Raw genomic sequence first — 14,723 nt, 5'->3', positions numbered from 1 at the left:
AGTACTTTGACTTCTAACAATGTGTTTTAATAGATCATGCAAAGAAAACAGAGGCCGGCTTTCACTGCGCAATAGTGTGGATGAGATTAATGCCCGTTGATGGCTCCACTGGAGCTGGCTGAATAGGTTTGATGACCTCTGATGGTCCTGCCGAGGCAGGTTGAATAGGTTCCCAGGCATGGACAAAAAGTGGAAAATGGGTCCTTGATTGGCGTCAGGAAATATCACTGATGAAACTAATGTTTGATTAGTTTTATCTCAGAATCCTTAGGGATGGGGCAGGCTTTGCTGCAAGCAACCATACAGTAAAGAACTATAATTCCTCCTTTAGTTCTCTGAGCTCTGTGTTGAAGCTGCATTTCCGGTTCTTAATACAAATGGTATACTGTCTATGTTGCAGCTCCCTCTGTTGGCCAGGATAGCTATCTATTTTAACAAGTAAGATAAATACAAAGTTGAGTGGAATTAGGAGGGGGGGAAACCGGATGCTAGTCCCATTCAAAGTGGCAGAGGGGCTTTGATGGACAGGAAAGACTAAGGCCCTTTCTGCACTGACAGCTCGCTCCAGAGAATCCCAAGGAGTCAAGCCTTAAGGGTTGACTTTGCAGTCACACACATTCCCTCTGCGCTGGTCCTCCCCCCGACACAATTTGAAAAAGTGGGAAGTCCCTAGCCTTGCTATGCTAACTACCAGTCCTTCAGCTGTCCCCCCTGTAGGATGATCTTCAGATCTTCTTCATACGACTGCACTATAGACCTTGCATATTCCAAAACAATGAACTCTATGGCACAACCTGCCAGAGTCAGATCTTCTTCATAAGGTTGCACTATAGACCTTGCATATCCCAACAGTGTGGTGCTAACAAAGGGCTGGCAGTTGAGACAAAGACTCCAAGATAATGGGAAGCTTTTAGACTACTGTAACCTTTAAGTTCAAAGAGCCTGCCTTGACCAGCTAGGACATGTACAGGATTGAGGAACAGAGGACTGCAAGTTTGTGTTTTGTACCAGCTGGAGTTTCTGAGTTGTCTTTAAGGACAGATTCATTACAATAGGTTAACCTCAAAATTACCATAGCATGGATCTAGATGGTCAAGGCAGCAGAATCCGGGGGGGGGGGGGTTCAGTCAGTCAACAAGAATCAGCTGGACCCCATCAGAAGTGGGGAGTACCATGTCATTGAGGACCTCAGCCTCCCCAACCAACATTAGCACCATCTTGTCAGGGTTCAGTTTCAGCTTATTTATCCTTAGCCATTTAACTACAGCAGTCAGACATTGTTTCATAATCTCTTCTGTATCACCAGGTCATCTGGATAAAGAAATAGAGCTGGGTATCAACAGCACAGCCCTGTAGCTAGGAAGCCTAATTAGATTACCACTAATTAGATTAGTAGTCAATTTAGTGATAATCTAATTATGAATGTGTGGTTCCCCGCAGCTTCCTTGGGGGCTGTTTTCACATAATGAAGAGACTGTTAGCCAAATTACTCTATTAGTTAATAAAAGATAGGAGAATTATGATATTAATATGCAATTGGCATAACTATAGGATCAGACCTGTGTATACCAGAGTTAGAATTCCTAAGAACCCAGGAATAGACAAAGAGACTGGGTGGCTAAAGTAAGGATTTCTTTACTAAATATTTTCAAGCGCACAAACAATAATTAAACATTCACAGACACAATACAGACCTAAGGAAGCAGAGGTGATTGATGGCTAATGGAGGGGATGTAGGCTGATACTACCTGTCCAGATGTGCAGAGGTCCATAAAGAAGGGTCGTGACCCCAAACCCAGAGGGTTCCAGGGGTGGCCTGCCACCTAGATGTGACCAATGAGCTTCCAGAGAGGCAGGGTCTGGATTTAACAATAGAAGCCAGATGCTGGGTGGCTAGTTGAATGTATTATCTGACCACTAATGATCCTGCCAGGGTATTTTGAAAAGGCTTCCAAGTATAGACAAAAGGTGGGCTGAGTCCCTGATTAGCATCAGGAAGGATCGTTAATAATTTGAATGCTTGATTGGTATCCTGAGGGATGGAGCAAGGAAGGACAAAGACTTCACACATAGACATAGGACGACACAAAAGGGCTGGGTGAGGTACTGGAGAGAAGAGGACTATTTGCCAGGTGGCCTCTGAATAGAAAATGTAGATACTTCACCTGCTGGAACTCACTGTTATTCCATAAGCATAATCTCTGCTGGGTGGAGGGGGGAAGACTGGATACTTGCTCTGAGGTTGCCTGTCACCTGAAAATGGAGACCCCTTTTTCAGAGCTGTGGCTAGCTCTGTTTCAGAACCAGGAGTGCCTTCCTTGGCCTGAGTTTTGTGGGTCTCTGGTCAGGTTAGAAAGTGGGGTGCCCTTGCTATTGGGGCTACCTGAGATTAAAGGCAGTGCCTCTGGCAACAGGACCATGCACTTTTCCCCAATGGAACGACGACTGAAATGACTTACTCAATAGTAAACCTTCCTAGGATCCAGCTGCCAGACTTTTCACTACTGTTGCACCCCCCAAAGCCCTCCCCCTGCTCTCCTTTCCCACTTAGAAGCAAAACCTTCTCCCCCTCCCGTTTGCTCAGTCTCTCTATCAAACAGCTCAGCTGCTTTAACCCTTTCAGAGCTGCAGACCCAAGAAACAGGCTTCCTGCCCTTGCCCTCTTGAGTGAGCCAGCAAACACTCTAGGGAGTGCACCAGCAGGCCCAGGAAAGGGGAACAGGGGTGCTTGGCTCCCTTCCCATTTACAGCTCTCTAGCAGCCAAGCGCTCCTCAAGGGTCCCCAATCCAAGGGGGCTGTTGGGGAGGAGGAGGAGGAGAGATCAGATTTATGCCCCACCCTTCACTACCCAAAGGAGTCTCAGAGCATCTTACAATCCCTTTCCCTTCTGCTCCCCACAACAGACACCCTGTGAGGTAGGTGGGGCTGAGAGAGCTCTCTAGAGAACTGCCCTTGAGAGAACAGCTCTGAATGAATTTGTGTTGGAGAGTTCTAGTATCTCAGTGTATTATAACCAGTAGCCAAATCAGAGCATGTTTGAGATCATTTCTCAAAAAAGAATTTTACAAAAGCATCACAGTTAATAGTTAGTTCCTGGGAGTTTAAAGGCTCAGTCTTTGGAGTCAACAGGTGGTGAACTACTTTAAACAGCTGATCTGGGTGCAAATGAAACATCTCAATAGTAGCAGCAAAGTAGGATTTCTTTGCCTCATAGGACTTCCAATGAACTCTATGGCACAGCCGGTCAGAGTCAGCATGTGTTTCCTGCCAGCAGCATTTGAGATATCTTCTTACCCTCTTTAAGTTACTGCATTTTGTCTTGAGGGTCACAGAGGTTGAAATGGGGGCCACCATGTTAATAGCTTCCAGGAGCTTTTCATTCCAGACTTCCATTGCAGCCTTGACAGGGCTATCATTTGGATTCCTATGTTTCGACATCATATTCTAAAAGCATCCAATTCTAGAATTAACATAGGGTTCCCGTGGAATGCTGTCATCTAGCAGGAGACGGATGAGGGGAAGGGACATGTAAATATGTAGTGTTCTGATGCTGCAATGTCACTTCTTATGCAACCCTGGATGTGATATCATTATGTCAATGTGATACTCTGGGACCCCCCCCACCCAAAATCCATGGAACATCCTACTGCATGATGCCAATTCGATGATGTCACTTCTGGCATCACAACATTGAAATGTCATGTATTGCCCCCATTTTCTCCATGCCACTCTAAGTTAGCAGTGCTGCCCAACCCGAGCTGACCGTGGGAGGTCTCCCACCATAGCAGGTGACCTAATAGCCTTAAATTAGCACATGAAGTTCCTCTCTTATTAGACCAAGATACTTCTGTCTGGTGGAGTTTTCTTGTTGTAGACCATTCCAAACCTAGGTGTCCCTTGGGACCCAGCTGTAGAAGAAGAAAAAAAATCTATTCGGGTGTGATAAACAGGAAGTCCATGGGGAACACCCCAATCTGAATGGTTGATTTCCTTCCCCTTTCATTAAGAAAGGGACTATAATTAATTCTCCTTCTTGTCAAACCTTCTGCGTAAGTTCAATTGGTACTTGTAATGAAATCAATAGCATGGTCTGAAGAAAGGTTATGAATATAAACTATCACTATCAGACCTGATGCTAGCAACTAGGAACAGACAAAGATCTACAGACTGGATCCTTTGCCATTTAGATCCTAAACTGTTTGTGTGTTAGCAGCATACATGTGTATTCATATTAGGGTCAGAAATACTTGATGATATTATAGTAGATGGAAATTGAGAAATCTATGCTTAGAATGAAGATTTGCACTCAGGATGGTAATATTCGTGAGACTGCTGTTGCTACTAGTTCCTCATACATTATGCAAAGATGACATTAATAAGTACGGGGTGAATGAGCTACACCTTCCACTTTATGAATATCATAAGTTTCATCAGCCAGGAGACCTCATTATTGGGGCCATCGCTTCTCAGACGTTCCTTGCCTACACTTCAATAGCCTTCACTGAAGATCCACAACAGGCGTTTGCTGAAGAACTTGCGTAAGGATTTTTAAAAATAACCTTTGTATATCCATTTGTTTTGCTGGCCAATGGAGTAATTGGGCATATGAGGTATAGCCTCTGAACAGTAACTTATCTGATTGAATACAGGAACACACATGAAGATGCAGAGTACTGAACCCAGACCGTTGGTTCATCAAGGTCAGCATTGTCTACTCAGACTGACAGTAGCTCTCCAAGGTCTCAGGGAGAGTTTTTTTTCACATCACCTGCTACCTAGTCCTTTCAACTGGTGATGCCAATGATTGAACCTGGGAATTTATGCACACAAGCAGATACTCTACCAGTTATCCACAGACTCTCTCCATTAGATTAGAATGTTAAAATGTTAACATGTTGACAACAATTGGACTGTTAACACATGAATACAATTGAAAGAATACAATTGAAAGAATGCTCAAAGAAACTCCCTTTTGTCCAAGAGTGGAAGAGGGAGGAAATGTGTGAACAGGTCTATTTTCCTCTACTCACTCAAATTCCTGGTCTTATTATCTCATATTATACATTTTTCTTTGCACTTCCATTTTGTTATCGCAAGTTGTTTCACTGTAAATGCACCATGTCAGAATACAAAGGGGACATCCTGGAGGGAGTGGCTGTGGCTTAGTGACAGTATCTGTTTTGCACACAGAAGATCCCCGGTTCAATCCCCAGTATCTCCAGCTAAACAAGATCAAATAGGAAGTGATTCAAAAGACTTAAGGCTCTTGAGACCCACTGCCAGACAAGTAGGTAATACTGACCAAGAGTTCATGTATCTTGTTTAGAAACAATGGACATTTTTTTTCTCTGCTGGCACTTTTCTGCTGGTTCAAGAGGGAGGAGAAGCCAATTTCTACCAAAATAATCTACATCCTTAATTCCAGTGACATGCCATACTTTTAAAAAGCCATTTACCCCACACATAATTAAAACTCCTCTTAATAATGCTATTTAATATTCCTTCCAAGGTTCCTAATTTTTTGTTTCAACTCCCTCAGCATTTATTTTATCTGAGATACGTATAGTAATCGTTCATCACATGGATATCACCAACACCTTATTGATATCTTCCTGACTCTTAATGTTGAAAATGGCCTGTTACTCTTTATTCTGTACAATAAAGGTGGGTTATAAAAGAAACTGAAACCCAACTGTGTTGTTAAGATATTTAATGCTAAACGGCTATAAAGTAGAATAAGATCAGTATTACAGTGTGTGTGTGTGTGTGTGTGTTCATAAAAGTTCTAATTATTTTGATTCATATAGTTCATTTTTGTTAATGTTCCAAGAAAATGTTCTTAAGCAGAATAATGACACTATTTGATCATTATGCCTTTGTGCATAAATTCCCAGCTTAAGGATTGTCAAAGGAAAGATTGTGTATAAATACAGTTGTGTATGTGAATGAAGAAGTTGCAGAACACTGACAATAACAAATGTGAGCAATCCATCTGATACAGATTGTAATTTTCATTTCTAGGGTAGTGATTAAGAATTACCAACACATCCTGGCCTTGGCTTTTGCAATCAAGGAGGTCAATAAAACCCCTCACATCTTACCCAATATCACCTTGGGCTTCTTCATCTATGACAGCTATTTCAATGCAAAGTGGACCTATCAATCCACAATTAAACTTGTATCTACAGGAAAGAAGTTTGTGCCCAATTACGAATGTGACACTCAGAACAACCCAATAGCAGTTATCGGGGGACTGGACTTTCAAACCTCCCTTCATATGGCTACTCTCCTGGATATCTACAAAATCCCTCAAGTAGGATATATGGCTCTTTTGTGCTGCCTGGTATGATTCTGGGGACTGAAGATAGCAATAGGTCCATCTGAAGTAATCAGATGGAGAGGGGGGCAGGAAAAGAATCAATTTTTTTAAAAACAACAACTCTGAGATAAGCACTTAACAAAGTTGCCACCTAGTCAATGGCTGCAGAAGACGTTTCTCAGCTGACATACCACAATAGAAGGGACCTTTGGGGCAAGAACAAATAGATTTTGCATTCAGGGACTATGGGTGCAGTTATCCACCCCTCTATACTGATATATTTTCATTGGTTTTGAATTTATATGTTGTAAAAATGTACCTGAGATTTGTAGACACAATTGTGTTCTAAATGTGTGTCTTCAACAATGGTTCCCTAATCTAGTTGAACTTGTGGACACATTTGTGGTGAATACTAGAGTAGTGAATACTATTTAAAAATGGCCACCACAAGGGCTGGGTCCTATCAGAAAACATTGGGAGAGTCTTTAAAATGTTGGGAAGTTGGAAGCCAAGCATCCTTCTATAATGGAGGCAGCTGTTTCCAAATGCTGCCTGCAGACACAAAGGCAATGCCTCCTGGTCCCTACTGAAGAACCTTCTACTGCCGTGAAGTATAGGAAAGCCAGGACTGGCTCTTCACTTTGGGAAAGTGAATACCAGGAAACACACCACAGGCACCATATGGAGGATCATGAGTACCTGCAGGGGAAATGCAGCTGGCAGAGTTCTAATTCTTGTGCAAGGAAATATAGTCTCACCAACAGCTCCCTAACAGTAGCACAGACTAGTATCAATGATATACCCTACTGGATTGTTATAAGGAATCTTAATATATTATGTGTAAGGTTATTGTCTCTCCCTCTTTACCCATTCAGCTCATCTATGGCTCTGCTCCAGTGATGAACTTAAAGTCCCCAGGTCTGCTCTTCTACCAGATGGCCCCTAGTGAAGGTCTTCAGTATGAGGGAATTCTCTCTTTATTGTTGCATTTCAGATGGACATGGATTGGGGTTCTCACTATGGATGATGACAACGCAGAGAAGATTTTGCAAACCATGCTTCCACCATTTTCCAAGCGTGGTATCTGTTTTTCCTTCATAGAAAGGAGCCCAACATTTACTTTTCTCAGTGATTTTGAAGACATGATACAACAGGGATTGAGAATACATGGCAAAATCATAGGTAGCAAAGCCAATGTCTTGGTATGCTGTGGAAACTCTTATTCCATGGTTTTTTTGATATGGTTGCCTCAGCTGTCAAAAACACCAAAAGGTAAAGTATGGATTATGACATCCCAGATGGAATTTACTGCAATGGGCTATCAAAGGACTTGGGACAAACAAATCATTCATGGTTCTCTTTCCTTTACAATTCAGTCCCATAATCTACCCGGATTTCAAGAGTTTGTGGTGAGCACAAATCCTTCCAGCAAAACAGGAGATGGTTTTCTCAGGGACTTCTGGCAACAGGTCTTCAGCTGTGTGCTGCCAAACCCATCTTTGGGTAAGGTGGAGGAGAAGATTTGCTCTGGGGACGAGAAGCTGGAGATGCTTCCTAGCTGTTTTTTAGAAATGAGCATGACTGGCCACAGCTACAGCATTTACAACTCTGTCCATGCTGTGGCCCATGCTGTACATGCCATGATTTCACATGGACTTGATCACAGAGTAACTGTGGACAGAGGGGGACTGAAGCATCAGCGTCAAGAGTCATGGCAGGTAATAGCATAAATATCTTCATATGAGGGAGCATCATACCTATATGTATCAACAGGTCCTGGTATGCAAAGTAAACAGTCTCCCCGTTTCTTCCTGTGCTCACAATTTCATCTGCCTTCTTCTCCCCAGCATCTAAAAATGACACATTTTCATGTTTTATGTTAGCACAAGCTGAAAGGCAATCGCTTCACCTTCTAAGGAAAATTTCCATCTGAATTCCCAATATTTGCTTCATTTATAATCCATGTTTCTCCTCAATTGGAACCTAAAGGGGCTTATATCATTCTCCTCTCCACCATTTTATCCTCACAACAACCTTATGAGGTAGGTTAGGCTGAGAGTGTGTGACAGGCCCAAGATTGCCCAACAAGTTCGTTTTATGTTAGCACAAGCTGAAAGGCAATTGCTTCACCTTCTAAGGAAAATTTCCATATGAATTCCCAATATTTGCTTCATTTATAGTCCATGTTTCTCCTCAATGGGGGTTTCCCAAATTCCAGTCTGACACTCTAACTATATAACTACTACTACACCACACTGGTTCCCAGAGTCCAGAAGGTAAAGGCTGAGCGTAGGGACTATATCATTCTCCTCTCCACCATTTTATCCTCACAACAACCTTATGAGGTAGGTTAGGCTGAGAGTGTGTGACAGCCCCAAGGTTGCCCAACAGGTTTATGTGGTAGAGTGGGGATCTGAACCTTGTTTCCCAAATTCCGGTCTGACACTCTAACCACTACACCACACTGGTCCCCAGAGTACAGAAGGTAAAGGTTGAGTGTAGGGACAGGCAAGGAAGGTGCATTACATTTACTAAGGTCAAGGAGTTCTCTGTCTAAAATGCAAAGCATCCAAGTGGATGATAAGTTTCACAGGTTCTACCATATAGCTGACACTCTACAGTTGACTTCCCTTCCTCATTGAGGAGGCTGTTTGTGACCTGATGTCAGGGAATGGTTTGGTACTGAAAATTCTCTCCCAGACCTGACCTAGAACCTTCAGAAAGGTTTATGTAACACATATCTTTTAACAATACTCTCGGTCTGTTTGGCAGAAAATACATAGAAATCTGTATCCAGAGTTATGTATTTATGTATGAGAAAGAGTCAGTATGAGAAACAGGAACAAAATCACTTATCTTAAAATATGAATTTATACTGATTGCCAACAAAACATACTGAATTCCTGGATGGTGTGTGTATGTGTGTAATTTAAACAGGTACTTAAAGGGGTTGCCAAAATAAATGGAAATTCTTATTTAATACCTCCAAAGAAATTGAAAATGAAATTAAATTGGGGAAAAGGTATGTGTTTACCTGCAATATTTAAAACACAATTATGCACAGAATAAAATGAAGATGTCATCAATTAAAGGCAATGTTTGAGGACATTCGTTTGAAAGATCCAACGTATTGCTGTTCAGTTGCAGCTACTGTAAACTCTTGAACAGAAGAAGCTGCATTAGATTGAATCAGATGATTCATCCATCAAGGTCTGACTGGCAGTGGCTCTCCAGGATCTCAGGCTGAAGTCTTTCACATCACCTCTTGCCTAAACCTTTTAATTGGAAATGCTGGGGATTGAATCCAGGGCCTTCTGCATGTCAAGTAGATGTTCTACCATTGAGTTATGCCCCCTCTTGCTTTTTCTTTTACCCTGTAGCTCCATCGCTTTCTAAGAGGTCTGTCATTTAACAACAGTGTGGGGGACAAGGTTTCCTTTGACCACAATGGGGTGTTAGTAGTTGGATTTGATATTATCAACTGGATTGTTTCCTCCAACCAGTCCTTTCAGAAAGTGAAAGTTGGCAGAATGGATCCATGCACTCCTCCGGACCAAGCGTTCACCATTAATGAAGTGGCCATAACATGGAACACCTGGTTTAACCAGGTAGGATGCAATTGTAAACAATTTTGAATGTGAATGAGGCTCAAGTCCCACTCCTGATGTGCAAAATGACAGTGTTGAATCCCTGGAAATAAATACCAAAGCTGTTGAAAATAAAATGTTATCAACCATTGTAAGAAATGAGGCTCTGCCTACCTAGACTGTTCTTTCTGCACTGCTAAATCTCTCTCCCTCTCCCTCTGTCTCTCTCCCTCTCTCCCCCTCTGTCTCTCTCTCATCTATCATCTATCATCCTCTACAATATGTAGGAAGGGAAAAGAAATACCTCTATTTATATTATTACTTTAAAAATACAAAATCACCATTTACATTCTTGAACCTTTACCCAAATTCCAAACTAGATGTTGCCTGAAATGGATGTCCATTGCTTGACCTTCTTGTAATACCTAGATGAATCAGACACCTGATGGGATCCCACATAATTACAAAAAGGCAATACCAAAGTGAAATGATAGTATACAGAGGTCTGGGATTGTAAATTCTGCTGCTTCTTTTTTTCATTGACAGAAAGGAACAAACAGCAGATGAGGGGCTGTGATTTCTCATATGGGCAAAAGAAGCTGATAACATTGATACATGTAAAAAGTTAAGGTGACCCTCAATGTAGATATAAGTCTTGTTAGTACAGCAGCATACACTAGAGTCGTGTATAGTAGATTAGATCAAACCAGCTTTTCCGCAGGTGAAAAAGTCAGAAATGGGCTGTGCTGGAGATCAGGGGACCTGCACGTACAAAAGCCTTGTTGGATAAGGAAGACCTTAGTAAGAAGGGGAATTTGGCAAGATTGACTGAAAAAACCCAGCCGGTACTGTATTACATTGGTAACACATGAAACTATACCAGAACTGTAACAATTCAAAGATCACTCTTCTCAAGGGTATTTCTCTCACCCTTCTTCTATGCATTAGACACAGCCTCTTTCTATATGTACTGAAAGTTGCCAGCCTGGTTATAGTAAGAAAATGAAGGAAGGGGAGCCGTTTTGTTGCTACAACTGCATCCCATGCCCAGAAGGGAAGATTTCTGATGAGAACGGTAAGTCCTATATTGTAAAGAGTTATCAGACAGATAGGCTATATGCCCATGTAAGACTATTCACTTCTGTTATATTTTTTTCCTCTTTGAAATGTGGTTGAATATTTTGGTTGCTGTCCTGTGATGAACTTGCAGAAGAGGAAAGTATCTTGTATATGTTTACGTACGAGTATTTGCCCCTGGTAAAACTATACAAAGTGGTCCAATTTTAAAAAGCCAGATTCTTCTGACTCAAATTGAGGATTATTAAATTTAGAAGCTATCTCAGCATGGACTACAAAAGGTGGCACACTTAGACCTGTCCTTGAAGAACATTCAGAAATATCAATGTGGTGGATTCCTCTGTAATAACAGCTGATCAAAGGAGACATTGAAACACAGTTTTATTTATTCACTAGGAGTGATGCCCGTTGTAGGAAGAAATACAAATGGGATCTAGTAGGAAGCTCCAGATGAGTGCCCCGACTGTGGCTGGTGGGGCGCCAGAGGGAAGTGGAAAATGGAGGGAGGCAAGCCATGTTTCTTTCCTTCTACTTAGCTATAAGGCAGGGCTGTCTCAAGTCATTTTGCTGCTCCAACTGGGTAGAATGGGAGGACAGCCTCATGGTAACAGATATGGTTCTCTCCACCTCTGACTTGTTTTTTGAGGGGGAGGGGGGGTGTTATGCAGTTGCAGCTAAGGTAGAAAAGCACCTCCTCCTGTGCCATGTTTTCTGGTTTCCAAGGGTCTGGAAAGTAGTTCCATAGCCAATTACATGGTTGCCAACTCTGGGTTGGGAAATACCTATAGATTTGAGGGGTAGAGCCTGGGGAGGGCAGGATTTGGGGTGGGGAGGGACCTCAATAGGGTATAATGCCATAGAATCCACTGCCCAAAGCAACCATTGTCTCCAGGAGAACTGATCTGGGTCATCTGGACATCAGTTTTAATAGCTGGAGATCTCCAGGTGCCACCTGGAGGTTGGCTTATGTTAATTTGGGGCTATGCAGTCACAGCTAAGGTAGAAAAGCACCTCCTCCAGTGCCATGTTTTCTGGGTTCCAAGGGTTTGGAAAGTGGTACCATAGCCGATTACACGGTTGCCAACTCTGGGTTGGGAAATACCTGTAGATTTGAGGGGTAGAGCCTGGGGAGGGCAGGGTTTGGGGTGGGGAGGGGCCTCAGTAGGGTATAATGCCATAGACTCTACTGCCCAAAGCAGCCATTGTCGCCAAGAGAACTGATCTGGGTCATCTGGACATTAGTTTTAATAGCTGAAGCCCTGACTGCTACGTCACATTGGCTGTCATACAGGGGCCATCTCAGCAGGATATAAGGACACAGAGTCCACTATTTTCTCCAGGAGAACTGATCTCTGCCATCTGGAAAGCAGTTGTAATTCTGAGTGATCTTCAGCCCTCACCTGGAGATTTGCAACCATGGTTTCCCCCAACAGACACTAAGGGGAAATTTATTTTACCTCAGAACATCAACAGCAAACTGTTTAGAATGTTAGAGGGATAGGCCAGTGAGGCCGCATATGCAAACGACCTCTGTGTTCCGAGAAAAAGGTGAATCAGGCCTCATATGCAAATGACCTCTGTGTTCTGACTGGCTGTGGGGGGGAGAGGAAAAGCAAACTGTTTAGAATGTTGGAGGCAGGACTCAGGCAAAGCAGCCAGTGGATAGGGAGACCCTCTGAATGACAGATCAGAGAGCGAACTGATTTTGGAGCGTGTTGGAATGTTCAGGGGAGTCCATGACCAAAACAGAATTATATATACCGGAGGATATCTTTAGACCACATTTTTCTCCCCAAAGGGGCTTACAACACGGTTCTCCTCTTGTTCACTTTATCCTCACAACAGCAACCCTGTGAGGTAAGTTAGGCTGAGAGGAAGTGATTGGCCCCAAATCACCCAGGAAGCTTACTGTCCTGCTGGCTGGTGTCCTCCTGGCAGGCATACAGATGCAGTTTCCAGGCATCAAAATACAGTTTCAGGGTTCAGGCATGTAACCCAAATATGTTTGGGATGCCGAAATATACCTGAAAAATACCAATAAGGTATTTTGGGGGTATATTTTTGGCTCACATAGATCTGAATGCACACCCCTAGTCACAACTAAGTCTCCTCAGCACTGTGGGCACAACAAAAGGTGTGGGTTTAGGCTTTTTAAATTCTGTTCCACTTGAAGTCCTTAAACATGTCTATGTATGTAATGACTGGTCATCTTCACCACCACACTCAGATAACCACAACACATTTCACAGGAACAGCACTAAATATAGATTTTTTTGTCTCTTTGAATGAAGACTTGTAACATCTATGGTGAGATGCAGGGTGAGATGCTTGTATGTTAAAGGCCAATTGGTTTTTTTCAGACATGAATGACTGTTACAAATGCACAGATGAAAATTATCCAAATAAAAACCGAGATTTATGTATTCCCAAGGAAACAAGCTTTTTGTCTTATGAAGAACTCTTGGGGACCAGTTTAGCCTTTTTTGCTCTTTCATTTGTTTTGGTAACAGGTTTGGTACTAGGAACATTTATCAAGTACCACAACACTCCCATTGTGAAAGCCAACAACCGGAGCCTCACCTACACTCTTCTAGTATCTCTCATCCTCTGCTTCCTGTGTGCTTTCCTATTCATCGGCCCGCCTGAGAAGGTGACCTGTCTCCTTCAACAAACTGCTTTTGGCATCATATTTTCAATGGCTATTTCTTGTGTGTTGGCAAAAACCATCACTGTAGTTCTGGCTTTCATGGTCACCAAGCCCGGATCCAGCATGAGGAAATGGGTGGGGAAAAGACTGGCCAACTCTATTGTTTTTTCCTGCTCTTTTATCCAAGTAGGCATTTGTACTATCTGGTTAGTAACCTCTCCCCCATTCCCAGATGTTGATATGCACTCAGCAGCTGAAGAAATTTTGTTGGAATGTAATGAGGGGTCTGTGATTATGTTCTATGTGGTCCTGGGCTACATGGGTATTCTGGCCATTGTGAGCTCCATCCTGGCTTTCTTTGCCACGAAGTTACCTGATATTTTCAATGAAGCCAAGTTCATTACTTTCAGCATGTTGGTGTTTTGCAGTGTTTGGGCATCCTTTGTTCCAACCTACTTGAGCACTAAGGGAAAATACATGGCAGCTGTGGAGATCTTCTCTATCTTAGCCTCCAGTGCTGGACTGCTGGTTTGCATTTTTTCCCCTAAATGCTACATGATTCTTTTTAGGTCTGGACTGAACAACAAGAGACAGTTAATGAAGAGAAATGGATAAGAAACTTGTGCATAAGTCTTTTGCAGTACTCTGTATCCAAATATGTGCATGTACCTTGGTATTTTTCTGCTTGTTACCTTCTTAGTAGGTTTCTTATATAGATTTCCTTGAGAGCTCAAAAATTGCTCCCTGTTTCTTTAAAATCATTATTTTTAATGTTGATTTAAGGTTTGCTTAAAAAGAAATAATTTCACCCACACTCCTCTCTTCTGTTTTCCTTCTGGCACCACTTCTTAAAGCCCATAAATTGTGTTTTAATTTCAGAGGAGTTTAGAAAGCTTCTTTAAAGGGAGATGCTGAGACAGATGCTCTCAGAAAAACTATCATCCCCCTACCCCAAATGTTATCACAGCCATAATCATGTATTCTTTCAAAAGCTTCAGGGCAATATGGTCATTCCCTAAGAAAGAACACAAGGCACTTGAGGCAGAAGGTTGGATCCAAACCAACCTTTTTGTTGGTAAAATAGGAAGGTGC

The 14,723-nt window shown here is 42.4% G+C and overlaps 1 protein-coding gene across 1 annotated transcript; it reads left to right on the top strand.

Annotated features, from left to right (window-relative positions):
- Positions 1–4,312: 4,312 nt before the first annotated feature.
- LOC107122813 (vomeronasal type-2 receptor 26-like) lies at positions 4,313–14,246 on the top strand. Its single transcript, XM_015425954.1, has 5 exons — positions 4,313–4,539; positions 6,023–6,314; positions 9,701–9,928; positions 10,856–10,982; positions 13,345–14,246. Exons 1-5 carry the CDS (start codon positions 4,313–4,315, stop codon positions 14,244–14,246), a joined length of 1,776 nt encoding a protein of 591 aa, XP_015281440.1.
- Positions 14,247–14,723: the final 477 nt, after the last annotated feature.

This window comes from Gekko japonicus, unplaced genomic scaffold (assembly GCF_001447785.1).
Source record: "Gekko japonicus isolate JY-2015 unplaced genomic scaffold, Gekko_japonicus_V1.1 scaffold3444, whole genome shotgun sequence".
NCBI classification, from domain to species: Eukaryota; Metazoa; Chordata; class Lepidosauria; order Squamata; family Gekkonidae; genus Gekko; species Gekko japonicus.
Note: the sequence above shows the minus strand (reverse complement) of the source record. Positions and strands in the feature narration are given on the sequence as shown.